This window comes from Phaethon lepturus, unplaced genomic scaffold (genome assembly GCF_000687285.1).
Source record: "Phaethon lepturus isolate BGI_N335 unplaced genomic scaffold, ASM68728v1 scaffold35107, whole genome shotgun sequence".
Classification (NCBI taxonomy): domain Eukaryota; kingdom Metazoa; phylum Chordata; class Aves; order Phaethontiformes; family Phaethontidae; genus Phaethon; species Phaethon lepturus.
Window position 1 is genome coordinate 12609 of NW_010553143.1, and position 14547 is coordinate 27155.

General features: G+C 37.9%; 1 protein-coding gene across 1 annotated transcript in view; it reads left to right on the forward strand.

Annotated features, from left to right (window-relative positions):
* CASC5 (cancer susceptibility candidate 5) overlaps positions 1 to 14201 on the forward strand; it is a gene marked incomplete at its 5' end in the record, with an annotated part of 26014 nt that extends 11813 nt beyond the window's left edge. Inside the window, 18 exons of the mRNA XM_010291466.1 lie at positions 12 to 1507; positions 2274 to 2432; positions 3454 to 3516; positions 3643 to 3741; positions 6311 to 6426; positions 7246 to 7336; positions 8285 to 8401; positions 9049 to 9136; positions 9346 to 9492; positions 9898 to 9966; positions 10389 to 10428; positions 10544 to 10645; positions 11099 to 11199; positions 11499 to 11567; positions 11713 to 11822; positions 12418 to 12536; positions 13864 to 13986; positions 14096 to 14201. Of these exons, the coding sequence (XP_010289768.1) occupies positions 12 to 1507; positions 2274 to 2432; positions 3454 to 3516; positions 3643 to 3741; positions 6311 to 6426; positions 7246 to 7336; positions 8285 to 8401; positions 9049 to 9136; positions 9346 to 9492; positions 9898 to 9966; positions 10389 to 10428; positions 10544 to 10645; positions 11099 to 11199; positions 11499 to 11567; positions 11713 to 11822; positions 12418 to 12536; positions 13864 to 13986; positions 14096 to 14201 (3215 nt within the window). The remainder of the gene's footprint in view (positions 1 to 11; positions 1508 to 2273; positions 2433 to 3453; positions 3517 to 3642; positions 3742 to 6310; positions 6427 to 7245; positions 7337 to 8284; positions 8402 to 9048; positions 9137 to 9345; positions 9493 to 9897; positions 9967 to 10388; positions 10429 to 10543; positions 10646 to 11098; positions 11200 to 11498; positions 11568 to 11712; positions 11823 to 12417; positions 12537 to 13863; positions 13987 to 14095) is intronic.
* Between the last annotated feature and the right edge of the window lie 346 nt (positions 14202 to 14547).

The following is a 14547-nucleotide window of genomic DNA, read 5'->3' on the forward strand; positions in this document are numbered from 1 at the left end:
CCACAACCAAGATGATATGGAAATAACTGCATCTCATACTATTGCTGTTAATAACAATATTAATGGATTTGAGAGCCAAGAAGTGTCACATAAAAGCACTCAACAACCAAACTTGCATAGCGCGTTGTTGTCTTCTTGCAGAGATGAAAGAGATTCCCCGTGTACAAAAGACCTGAATGGTGAATATCATACAAAACCTAAGGAGAAGCCCAGCATTCCCTCTTCGGCTTCAGCAGCCTCAGCATTTCCTAGTGAGAAAGGAGGTATCAAAGTCCACAGTGGCACACCACCAGATTCCATTTATTCTGTCATACTTCCAGAAGAGGCTATGGATATGCAAGCACCACAGGATCTTGACCTTCCCACAGATAATTCTGTCCCTGTAAATAGTCAGCAGGATCTCATACCTCCAGAAAACCTGAAATCAAAGCAAGTCTCTATCATGCTTCCAAGGAACGGGCCCAGAGACTGCAGTGAAGAAAGTGGCGATTTGGCATCCCGTGTTTCACTTCCAATCCAGCAACCAGATTCTTTGATGGGTTCCTCAGATGCACGTAGTACTCAGAGAAACCAGCTATTGCAAGATGATTCATCTAGACATGAAGATTTAGCTACAGATTTAGGCTTGGCTGGAGCAAGCCTTGTTACAGTTTCTAACAAGGAATCGAAGGAAAATGAGGATCTGTCAGCTGAAGGGGAGACACCCGCAAAAGTTTTTCACATAAACTCTGAACAAACTAAACAACTTTTGGTCGGTGACAGACCAAGAGATCAAATAGATGCCACTCTTACACCTGAATTATCAGGTATTTTAAATGTTTGTTCAAAACTGAAAAATATTAGGAGGAAATCTGCAGTTCTCTCCGTTTCTGAAACGGCTTTTTCTGACCAGTTGCCCAAATCATCAATTCAGCCAGAGGATACCTTGAGGTTAGGAAAAAATACTGTAAGTGAACCACATGATTTATTTCATACCAAAGAGCAGGAGAACACATGTCTTGAATCTGGAGCTGCTCCCATAGATACAAATTTAAGCATAGCACTTAAGGATAAATATCAAGGAATAAATGTCCCTCTAGCTATCTTCCAGCCTAAATTACCAAACAGAAGAAATCCTTCTGTTTCTAGCGTACAAGACATAAATGCAAAAGCTTCAGACAAAGGAGAAGCACCAGCTTCAGAAGTAAGCATAAAGGCTGGTGAAACCCCAGGTAACAAGAAGTCTAGTAGGCAGAACTTCAGCCATTCTCAGTTTATAGCAGAAGAATTTCTTCCTGTCTGCCTAGAAGAAATGGATTCAAATGAATCTGTAAGCTCTGAACTTGTGGAAAATGCTTGCAATGAGATAAGCAAAAAACAAATCTCCCAAAACGAAAAGAATCAACTTGAAGAGACAAAAACTTGCAACACAAAAAGAACTTTGGAACAAGATGAGGAGGATCTTCAAAGTCCAAAGAAGCTCAAGAGGGATGAAAACTTGGATGGTGAGGCCTCCCAAGACTTGCAGGTGAGCCTAATCACTCATAAGGATACAGTGAACACTAGCAGCATTTTTGTTTCCATTTTGGGGTGTTAAGCAGATCTATTGATAGATTTTCTTGATTCTCTTAACCACCAGTTTGCTGTCATTTTGCTATGTCATCCCCTGTATTTTTCATTGTTTTGCCAAAATAGAAGAATCACCGTGATGTGTGCAACTTTCCAGAACCATGCAAAACAGACAGAATAAGGGATATGTCAATTTTAAATAATTCTCTCATTTTAATCCTTTCTCGAGTAAACATTCCTAGTCCTCTGAACTAAACTACTTGCTAGTTGTTGCTTAGGAACAATGATAGAGTAAGGCCTAAAGTAATTATTTAAAATCAATCCAAGCATGGATGTTAGCTTTATTTTTATAGACGGCACAAATTGCAGCTGACAAGAAAATCTGTGCAAATATGGAACATTAATATGACCTTAAAAATAGGTTGGTACATCATCAGTAGAAACTTTCTGGTTCCAGAAGCTAGAAGGGTATGCTGTGGTGGCTACTGCTTTGACTGAGAAATGGATGAAAGATTTTGCAGCTTTACTTCCAGATGTCATCATAGGAAATGGCTTAACTAGCCATACACTTGTTTGTCATGCTGATTAGATAGAAAACGTGCTGCTACTAAAAATGAAACGATTCTGAATGTCATCAAGAAACAGCTACGATAAACTACTGATCAACTTATTCTTGTATCGTTTCATATAACTCTTTTTTTTTTTTTTTAACTTGCTAATATTAGGTTACTTTTAGTGCTGTGTCTCAAAGCCAAGTAGAAGTTCATGAAGGTGAAGATCCTCCAAATCTATCGGCTAAAAGCCCTGATTGTACTCGTGCCAGCACTAGCAGCTCTCTGGATTCTGTTAAGGCTGACACAGAATTAACAAGTAAGACTTCCTTTGTGGTAATGGTTTCAAACCTTGTGTTCTTTACGTTTAATCGAGGAAGAGCCCCACCCATGGTATATATTTAATTTGGGAAAGGCCTTGAATGCCTGTGTCACAGCTTCCCACCCAGCCAGTCAACATGCTTTTATGTTCTGGCTAAAAGTCTAAGCCATTTAAGGAAAACTGAGATGGGAAGAAAAAGGAGCAGAATTTAAGTTCAGCTTTATTTTCAAGGGCAGGTTGGGCTGATGAGGCAATTTAGTTACCTTAGCACAGAGCAAAACCCCAACTCAAACTCTGCTGGCCCAAAGATGATTTTAAGCTGGTTCCACGCAGAATGAGTCCGCGTGTCTCCGCACTGCGCTCTTGGAGAAAGACTCCTTGGAGTGCTTTGCAGGGGACAGGCTGTAAGCAGATTCAGTTCCCAGCTTTAATTACCTCTTACTAATTAGCTGGTACCTAACAACGAAGCAGAAATCTGCCAATCATCTGATAAGGGATACCTTGCCTTTATTTACAAAAACAATTCCAGTTTTGGCCTCCTGCAACCATGAAAGCTTATGCCTTATCCACTAGAAGTTGGGCTCTGTCCTTTGTGTGAGAAACTAGCCCTTGTTGGCTCAGAACTTGAATGCCATGATTTTACCTTGAAAGCTGCTGCCAGCTCAGATGCTCTTTGGTCTCCATCTACGTAGGATGCTCGCTGTGAACTGGTTGGAGTCTCTTTCTCAGTTTTATTAGTTTTTAGTATGTTACATATGGCTTTCCTCCCATAGAAGGGTGAACTCTGTCATTTCATTACTGCTCTGACACGGATTTTATTGTACATTAGATTCTTAATCTAGTCCTCCTTATTTGTCCCAAGTAGTTGTTTTCTGTTACTTCTATTCAGCACTGGAAAAACACATAAAGGTCAACTCTACCTTAAAATTGCTTTTTTTTCTAGAGCTAATGAGCTCAGGTTCATATTTCTGTAAGAATGTTATTAACCCCAGCAATATCCCCCCCTTTTATTTTTTTTTCTGGCTAGTTCAGCGAAGCAGTCAGATGGAGTCTCAGCTTCTCACAGATAGCATTTGTGAAGATAACTTACGGGAGGTATGTAAATAGCTGAAAGATGCTAACTTCTTGTCCTAACAGGAAAAATACTTGTGCGTGTATATGCAAGTAAGCATTCTTGCTTGAAAAATGTACTTAACTGTACATTTTTCCTAATCTTTACAGAAATTTCAGAATGGTGTTATCACAGTTGGAGAGTTTTTTACACTTCTTCAAGTCCATGTTCCGATTCAGAAGCCCCGGCATAGCCACCTTCCAGCCAATGTGAGTAGCTGTCCCTTGATATGCATAATATAACTGACCTTAAGTTACATTCCTTTTTTTGTTGTTATTTTTAATTTTTATCAGCTAACCAGTCTGTATTAAAGGCCTTTACATGTGTTAAGACAGAAGTCAGTTCCACCTTGACAAGCATGTTAGACAGTGCATGCTTCCTCTTGTCTCTTTGCTTGTTCACCTCTGATAAGTCTGATGCTTTTTTTCCCTCAGCACTGAAAAACAGAATAGATTTCAATCTCTTCACAAAATATTATATGTTCAGGATTATCTGTTCTTGGATTAATATGCTAATTCTTGATTTTTGAACTTGTTTTAATGATAAGTTTGAAAGTAAGAACTAGAAGCTCAGTCAAATCTTTATCTTCTTACTATGTCCATCAGCCACTGAAATCAGAATCCTGAAATGCTACTCTGCACTCCTAGTACCTGTTCTACTCCCTTCTTCATAAGTGCTTCATCAGGACATTACTACTCTTTACTTCTTCCCCTTAAGTCTGTTCTACCTGAACCCAGTTTCAGTACCCTCATCCTGAAAGGTTTCTGTTGAATTCTTGCAGACATAGGAACAACTTTTTTTTGCATGCAGACAAGTACTACTCCGTGGTAGTAACTTGATGCTGAACAAGGCAGCGATCGCTTACTTTGCGGTCACCCTGAAAGCAGGGCCTTGTAATTTGTTTTCAGTAAAGGCACCTTATTTTCATATAAGCTTTCTGAAGACTAGTGTTTCAGACTTGGTTATTTGTACACATTCGTGTACCCAACTGAATTTCTAACTGGATGCTGGGGCTGGTCTCTGTTATCTGCCTGGATTTTGCAAATAATCTTTATAAGGAATGGTACTTATGTAATGAAGTAGTGTGAATGAGCTGCTTAGTTTTCTGTACGTAAGTATTATACTGCCATGGAAAAGTCTCAAGTTTCATAAACAGAGAAAGTTTGTTTGTAAGATTGCAATGCTTAGCATTTATTTAATAAAGCATGTGGGGATTTAGTTCAGATACTTCCATTTCCTGATGCTTACTACAGTTTCTACTGGCACAGTGAATAATGCACTGGGGCAATGGAAAAGCCACCCTGGAAAGTGGAAAACCTTAGCAGTGTCTGCATAATTTTGACACTGGTTTGGGAGATTCTTCTATGCCAGTACTTATTCTAGAGTGCTGGAAAACATTGCAGTAGCACGTTCAATGATAAATAAGTTCTAATGAGATTTGGTCTTCCTTCTTTCAAATGGGTAGCGGGACACCCGCTTTGGTAGGAATTTTTAATACGTCTTTATGATAATAAGTGTGAGAGTGAAGTAGCTGTTATGTATGAAAAGGTGTGGTCAAGATCATATTCTTCATGTGGAGAATGGTGTATTTGTGAAAATTCTTTACTTGTGAAATTCATTCTAGTCCTTCAGGTCAGTTGAAAACAGGCTTCTGTTCGTCTTACTGCTGTAAGATGTCACGTTATCAGGGCAAATATGTCAATAGAATATTCACATTAGAAATTTAGATATCTTCTTGGAAATAAGGACTGCAACTGTGGACCTTGTTTTGTTAGTTTGCAGAAAACCAGTGCATACAGGTGGTTTGATATGTTTGTGGGGCACTCGTGGTGGTGTGGTGTTCTGCCTTTCTTCATTGCCTCTTTGCTGACTGAATAAAATTTCTGTGTGTTAACTTGGCAAGAGCAAGTACAAAGTCTGATTAAAAAGAATCACAGCTAAACTAATATAAGTGGTATTGGTTAAATTGCTTCCTTTATGATTTTTAAATCTCTTCCATTTTTATTTAAAATGCTGTACTATCTTAGTTACAGTTAAGTTTATACTTTTAGTTTGAAAATTTATTCATGCTGAGCTGTCTCTAAATAATCATTATGCTTACAAAACTCTGATAACATTCATTAGTGACTGATCTCTGATAAAAAACAAACACCACCTCCACCCCCGAAAAGCTCCTGAAAGCTTTCTCTGAAGGGATGGAATTAATGTCAATTATTTAAGTGCTTCAATATATAGGCAGCTTGCTGAAATACCCACATCGTATTTATTTGAGGTGCCTGAGACTTGTTGAAAATTGGGAACTTTGATTCCAAATCAAGCACAGCTATCTTGTTTTATTCTAGCGCACTCTTGTTACCTGGATAATGTCCACTTGCTTTTCAAGTCTTCATCTAAAAGGAAGTTAAACTCTTACAATTTTTTTTGTTTTGTGGGTTTTTCAAGCTCTAGTGATGAGGCATATGTCCCAAAAGGAAGTCCCTGCTGAAATGTGAGGAAACATGGAGCATAGAAGTAGAATGAGCTATGTAAGGTTATATGACTGTGATTCTGTGTGATTCTGTGACTAACTTGTCTGATTCCATTCAGAGACAAGTCCAGAATGAAAACAATCGTTTAAATATGTCAGGCTGCCTCCATTAGGTTTTTTTTCCCCTTGTTCTGCAAAAATAAAGATTCTGGGCCTTTTACTGGTTTCTGTACATGAATTGATTGGAAGTTACTGTTTCTGAAAATTACGCATTTTTTTCCTTCACAATTCTTCCCTCTTTTTTTCCCCAGTGTGCAGTCAGTGCACCACCTACTCCAGAAGAACTCATGTACAGCCAATATGTTTATCGCCCCAAGCTGCGTATTTATGAAGAAGATTGCCAGGCCCTTTCTCAGATGATAGATGAGTAAGTGTTTTTTCAGTCACAGAGCATATTAGTAATTTTTTTTTTAAAGTTTGGGTTGCATGCAAAGTGGCCTGAAGAAAGTTAATACGTTAGATATAGGAAAAATAAAAAATGGTAGTTAACCTACTTTATGCTGGTAGCCAGTTTATTACAGATTTAGATGGTATAGGGCTAACTCCTGGGGAGCAGTTGTGGTTAGAGATAATTAAAGTTTGATTTTCCTCAAGTAATTTTTCTTTCACTAATAGTGTTGCAGTTGCACATCAGAAGAGTTAAGAGTAAAATTTTTAAAATTGTATCAGACATGATCAAACATAGAAAGCAGAATCATAACAGGTTACGATCTGTTGTTTGTTCCAATTTTCCAGTGTTTTTTCGACTGAAATACAGTTATCGTGATTTATTTTCTTATCTGAAGGACACTTCTGGTCTGATTCATTTTATGCCTTTTACAATTTATGTGCAAAATCAAGTTTTATGGTAAAATTCAAAATCAGTAGTAAGATGTTTCACAGCCTCATTAGCACCACTTCCTATTTCTTTAGCTCTCTAGCACTTCACCTCCTGTTCAGACGTGCCCTTAACAAAGTGGCTATAGGAAATTAACTTTGTATTATGTGCTAGAGTTTAACAAACATGGCCCCTACTTAATCAAGGCTTTAGAGGGTCTCTCCAAGAGGTGAGACCCAATTAAATGAAAATATTTACATTTCCATGTTTTAATTAGAAAAGGGGAATGAACTGTATCAATACCAATGGGCTGCTTCATGTGTTCAGTGCAGTTGCAACAAGACTTTCAACTTTTTTTCCATATTTCAGGTTAAAAGTGTATGCAAATGTCCAGGATCAACTCCTGGTGAACGTGAATAAGAGTTTGTGGGAAGTAATGAGAACCTGCTCTGATGAAGAGGTAATACTGCATGAAGAGATAATGTTGTTTCTTTATATAATGAAGTAAGGTTAATTTATGTATTCAAATAAAATAAGAACCAGAATGGTCACAGAATAATAGTAGGCAGGTGGGTGTTACAAGGCAAAATATTTTCTGAATAGAAAACTGCTATGAGAACTTCCAGTATGTCAGAAGAATGCGAGGATATGTGCCCTTTAAATATGTTAAAGGGAATATGTTGCTATAAAACAGAAGAACTTGATAATTCAAGTTGGTAATCAACTAGATTCCGGAAGAATTATACTTATGAACAATGAAAGCAGCTGGAACCCTTAGATAAGAATAACAAGTCTGAAAACTTATTATGCAAATCTCTACACACTGCAGTTAGAATGATACCACCTAGTGGAAACAGGCAGATGGCAAACATTCTAGAAAAAAGTTTCTGTACATTCCTCTGCAGCTTCTGGATTGACAGCTGTCAGAGAAAACATTGAACTGCATGATCTGTAGCTATGTTCTGTTAAAACAGGTTTTAAGTTGACTTCTTGCGTCTTGGGTTCTGCCTGGACTTCTGTGAGCACTTCAGTTAGCCTCCTTAACCGTAATGGGGCAAATGTTCTAAATACATGTCTCAAACAACGGGGATGAGACGTCTGGTGTACTTAATGAAGGTGCTCTGGTGTTTGGTAAAAGCATCTCTTTAGTTATTTGTGAGGCTCCCTATTTGAGTAAAGATCTTCTTGTATCTTTGCAAAGAAAAGTAGTAGGCAACTCTACTTGAATTAACAGGGATTGTCCCGTCTTAAATTGGATTTAATTTGCAAGTGTGATGTAATACTGCTACTAGAGCAATGGGATATTGGGAGAAGCAGAGAAGAGAGAAAGAGTCTAAAGGGTTGATTGAACAATCTTTTGTTGCACATTTCCATTCACTTTCTCTTCTGTATTTTCCATTCATTGCAGCTGAAGAACTTTGGAGCAGAATTGAACAAAATGAAATCCTATTTCACCAAGGAGAGCAAAATCATGGCTCACAACGAAAAAGTGACATTGTACAGCAAATTGCTGCAGAGTGCGCAGGTAATGTGCCACAAGGCTGTGGAGGTTTAGCTTTAAAAAAGGAACCTCTACCATATTTCGTCTGTCTTTGTCAAGTGTAGGAGCCTAATTATTGTATGTAAGTGTGAATTCTCTTGAACGTTTCCTTCTTATTAAATCTACTTCCCTTTCATTTACATGCAAACATAAAACACATTGGGACAGTGACTTTCTTGCATTTACACTATAGGAACCTCCTGCCTAAGGGTTTTGGCAATTAAAGTAAGAGTGAAAAATGGGAGTATTAAAGGAAATGCCATCTGAAATTATCTCTTTATACTGTAGTAATGTCAGTATTAGTAACTAACAAGGAAATGCAGAAGTAATGCATTGTGATAGGTATCAGAAATTTGTATGTGTTAAAAGCTCTAGGAATTTATTTATTTCCATGGCTTATCTCATCCCTTCATCAGAAAAGTCATTAGGAAGATACACTGTTAAGTATCTAGTACTTTCTTACACATGGCTACTGCCTTAGCATTTGCCAGTCTGCCTCTTTTTTCTAATGACAGATTATATCGGCTTCTTTAATTAGTTTATTAGCAAGCAAAGATTCACATAGTGGTCCCAGAAGACAATTCAGCTTTTTAAAAATTGTTGTTGACTTGAGCACAATTTTCACATCTTAGGAACAACACGGAAAACTACAGTCAAGAATAGAAAAGGTGGATGAATTGCTCAAGGAGGCAGAGAGCTGTCTTGTTGATCTGGAAGCAGGTATGTGTTTCCAAACTGGTGACTGATATGATGTTTTCTCTATTTTTCTGCAGAGCTGCTGTTTAAATGGTCAGTTCAACATTTTGTGTTTGGTGGTTGCTTGGAATTTTACAATTCCTTTGCTACCAGTATTTGTTAGGCCTAAATGCCTTCATTTGTGCCTGCAAACTTGTCTTGTGGGAATCACACATACATCCTGTGAAGACTAGGAGTGACGACTAGGCTGAAATACAGAATTATAGTTGTTGTAGCCTACGAACGTGTAACCACGCTGGCTAAATCTGGTAGCGATAACAGTACAGCTGCAGGCCGCACGCAATTCGAAACGGCTGCAAAACCTACCAGCTATCCTGCAGGTAGGCAAGACTAAGCTTTGCGCTCCAGGACTATACCGTTTTCAGCATCGTAGCTGGATGGTTTAAAACTTGTTCAGCTGTGTTCACACAAGCTGCAGTCAGTACTTGGCGTTGCTGCATAATGATGCTCTGTGTATTTTCGCTTCTTCCAACTGAATTTTCTTCCGATGCCTGAAGTAGAAATCAAATTGCACAGTAGCAGCTTTGAAACAATGCAATAAAAGGAGTCATCCTTGTGTACCTGTTACTTTTGGAGGTTTTTGGTAGATACCCTTCTGGCTTTTTGTACATTTTTCTTAATTATCTTTGAAATACTAAGATTTCTAGAATCCACAGACCAATAAAATGGTATTGGAAGTATTGAATCTGGGAGTTCTACAGAGACCTGATACTTCTTTCCTATAGATTCTGACTGGGATGAATGTGAAGCAGACTGCAGTGATGAAACGGCAGAAGGGAAAAACCTAGAGGCAGGTAATGGTACCAGCTGAATGGCACTTTTTGTTGTTGTTTAAATTCTGGAGAGGGTGATACTCAACCCCCACACTGATTATATTAACAGTGATATGGATGCAAACACAACTGTTTTCTTTTCTGCATTGGAATATAGCTAATTACATGGGTGTTAAAATACGAAAAGGACTGTTTTTCCCCTGGAAAAATGGAGTTTAGAACTTGGTACAGTGTGACTTGGAGAGTGTGTGCTGGCTATCATATTCAGCACTTCAATTGTTTAATAACTACTAACCTTTGTTGGCCACGTATCTGTATCCAGGTAGGAGTAACAGCCATCAAGTTGAGATCTTTCATATTAAGCACAGTGACTGCACAGCAAGTTAGGGCTTTCTTTGCTGCTCTTGTCTCTCACTGCTGCTTTTCTTTTCCCTTTCTCTTAGAATTTGAAAGTCTCAAAGCCCAAGAAGAAGAACTTCAAAGGTAAGATGTCAAAGAGGATCTAAAGACCTTAAATAACATGTGCAATCAGGTTTTAGAAGGTTGGTGGTTTTTTAACCAGTGTGCTACATCTCATGTGGTTGGTTTATCTTTGCAGAGAACTGTCAGAACTGGAGACTCAGAATGAGCAAATGCTTGCTCAGATGAACCATCTAAAGGAAGAAGAAAAAAGCTGCCAGGAACTCCTGGAGAGATACAAGTAAGGAAAAGACCTTCAGGCTTTATTTTTATCAGCTAGTTCTGGGGCCTCACATTCATATATAAACCTTTTTTGTTTTGGTTTTCCTTGTTATTTGATTTGGGAAATCTTTGGATGCCTGTCTCCTTGCAGCCTAGGATAAGCAATAAAGCCTCAGCAAACTTCCATGTGTGATGCACTGTTTTTCTGTTAACAACTCTGCAGTGATACTCTACGTTCAGTCTATCTACATGCAACTCTCTTCCAATTCCAAACTGAACGTTTATGTAAAATGAACAGTATTATGCCTGCGTTCCCAACAGATTCTTTCACCCTGTTGAAAAGTGAAAATTTCGTTTAATTAATTGTGGTAACAGCTGCAAGTGCACTTAATATGCTGATCTTTGTCCTTCACATAATTGTTTCAGTTGGTTGAAACTTAGGGTGATGGTGGTTTTTTCCTCCCCTTTTTAGCTTCACTGAGTGGGAGATTACTGAATGGAGTGAACAGCAGGCTGTCTTTAATTTTCTATACGATTCTATTGAACTCACAGTTGTGTTTGGACCCCCAATAGGTAAGTTGCAAAACTGGTAGTTTCAGTTTTATCAATTTGAAAGGTTGAAAAGTTACATAATAGAAATATAAAGTTTCTATATTTGTGAAGATCTGCTAAAAGGAAATAGAAAACATACTACAGAAGGAGGGTGTAAGCTGAGGGAGGTGGCTTTGAATATGTTTATCAGTGCTTTCTATGAAAATTCAGAAAAGTATATAATGAATGGCTGTTTCTGAAGAAGAGCTGTAACTCCAGAACTAAGTATGGAAATCACTACTGCTTGGGTTTTATCTTTTTTTTTCTCCTTTTCTTCTCAGATGGTGATGTTTTTGGTGAAGATCCTTCCAGAAAGATAGTTAGCCTGAACTTTGAATCTTTCTTGGATGGTAAGATTTTTTGAGTAGCTTGAAAGTAGCTGCCCTGGTTATCATTTCTTGGGAAGACATCTGTAAATTTGTGGTTTATCTGAGAATGCATTACAAAATGGCTATTAAAAGATTTCTGGCAACATGTTTTTGTTTTGTGTTACAGAGGATAAAGCTCCACCCTCCTCACGTTTAGTCCAAAGACTCATTTTCCAGTTTATTGAAAGTCGGGGATGCTGGCAAGAAAAGTGTCCCACACTGTACTACTTGCCCCAGGTAGTGTTCCAGAAAAGCCTGTAAGACTCTGGAAAAACATTAGTCTTTCCTGTCACAGAGAATAGGGCTGATACTGAGAACAAAAGCATCTTAATGAATGTTTCATCAATGCAAATCAAAATCTGCTTCACAAATATTCTGAGGTGCAAGCGCAAGTACCTGTCCCCAAAAGCAAGAGTCCTAAAAGCTGTGGTTTCTTCCTTGTTTGCTGCATTAATGTCTGCCTGTCCTTGTGATTTCTTAAAATCCTTTTTCTTCTGCTAATAGAAATTAAAGAATTGAGTGGAATGCCATTCTGCTTCCTAAAGAATTAACGGTTTAAATTGCCAAGCCAAACTTGGTGTTCCTGCATGTCTGTGTACCCCTGATGACAAAGCTGAAAGCAGAAACTTGGGGGGGAAAAAAGTATATTTGTTGTTATGCTTGTACAATTTCATTTTCACATCCAAAATGAGATAGCAGTTAAGTTACTTTTTTTTAATATAAATTAATTACTTTTTTTTTTAATACTTTCTAGGATAAACTGCATTTTCAAGTGTCACAAAGTTTACCAGCCAGAGTGCCAATGTGATTGCTTTTCTGATTGCCCACTTAGGTTCTTCATGACGTCTCCCTGGTTGTGAGTCATTGCAAGATCTTAGGAGAGGAGATTGAATTTCTGGAGAGATGGGGTGGAAAATTTAATCTTCTGAAGACCGATATCAATGACACAAAGTGAGTAACTTCAGACAGAGTTTACACCAGCCCTTCAGAGAGTATTTCTAGATAATCAGAAACAAAACACTGAAATATTTTAAATTTGTTTTTCTTGAAATTGAGATTTTGCGCAACTATTTTTAACAACAGTATAATTTATTTTCATACAATTGCACTGTAATATCCAAGTGCATGGATATTAAGCTGTTCTTGGATTCAGTCACTTCCTTACTACCATGTAATCTCTCCTTCATTGCCACTTTCCTGTTTGACTTGACTCTCTAACTTAAAACTTCAGGCCAGAGCTTAGCAATGCAAAGGAAACAGAGCCAAGAGTTTACCTGTATCTTAGTGCTTTGTTTCTTTTAGTCTTCTATTTGCTTCAGCCAAGCAGAATCAGTCATTGAAGGATGAATGCACTTAAACTAAAGTTTATTTTCTTTAGTTTTCGTTTTCTCATACTACTTCCCACTTCTGTGGCATGTCCCAATGGAACAAGATAAATACTACTTCACCTTATCCTTCTGTTTTTGATGTAGTTCCTTAACCAAGAAGTGCCCAGTCAGCCTTGCTCTGCATGCCTTGGTGCTGTTCCCATAGGTTATTCTAATTTTGTAGTACCCTTTGCAAGAGTGGTGTTGTACTACATGCCAAAAATCCCATAGAAGTTATAGTTAGTTAAGTCAACAGAAGGGATACAAGGGCAGCCTGTGCTCAGGAAGTTGCAAATTGTGGGAGATTGCCCTGGAAAAGACCTGTATTGTGCTTGTTCTAGTTGATGTTATCCTAAAGCATCTGGTTCCTGGGCTTTGTGTCCTTGGTGATGGTCTTACCCATATTTACAATAAAATTCAACTCTGGCCTTCCTGCACTTTGTCATAGACAAGAGTACCATGCTAGGTAGAAATGTGGCCTGAATTAAATAGGGTTGAATTAATGAAGTGATCTTAGAATGATGGAATTGAAGGTAAATCAGTCCTACTTAAAACTTCAGAAAACTTTACCTGCCTAGGAATATTTTATGTTAGCTATAAAACGTATTTTTTATTATTACTCTATATTCCCCCATAATTTTTGAAAGGTTCTGTGAACTATGTGTGTACTAACTTTTTCTGTGAGGAAAGTTGGGGGTTTGTATTCTAACTCAGTGTTAGAATGCTGATAGTATTGGAGTAGAAAGGTTCTTTTAACTGTATTTATGAAGATACTGTTAATCTATGCTGTACTCTTTAGATGCTATTGAGCTTGTTGCATCAATTATAACATTTGTTTTTGCTTCTGGAACCTAATTCAAAGGTGGTAGCAGTATGTTTGAATATTTTGTATTTTTTTGTTTCACATACAGAGTGAAGCTTTTGTTCTCCGCTTCCATAGCTTTTGCCAAGTTTGAGTTGACCCTGTCTCTGTCTGACGACTACCCATCTGCTTCACTGCCTTTTACTGTCCAAAAACAAATTGGGAATATTGGGTGAGTTGAATGGAAAGAACCATTCCATATGACTTAAGTTTCAACGCTAGGGATGGGGAATTAAATGTTCCATATCCTCTCAAACGTGTGATCATTTTATCTTTCCCAGGGAGGAGGAAATTTCTGCTGTTCTCTCCAATGTACCAACTGGTTACCACTATCTGCGGAGAATAGTCAGCTTTATTCATCAAAATTTGCTCCAGGATCCCAGATGATTCACTAGATCCACATGCAGGACTGAAGAAGTCAGACTGGATATTCTTTGATTTTAGTATTGTAAGAATTCAACCTGTCTCTCACCAGAATGGGAGTGCTGTTAGCTACTCAGCTCTTTAGTAATCTTGTCTAATAACTGGTTGATATCCAGGATGCTTGGTGTAGACCAAAAGTTTTTATAAAAGCGGAGTTCTCTAAAGAGGAGAAGGAAGAATTTCTTACATCTTTTATAAATCCAATCTGCCATTTATCTTCTTTCAGTCAACAGTGGTCTTGGCCTTCTTGTACAGTCTTTTCCTAGTATGGATATTCTTCTGACATAGCATGTTAATTTTGTTCTGGGTT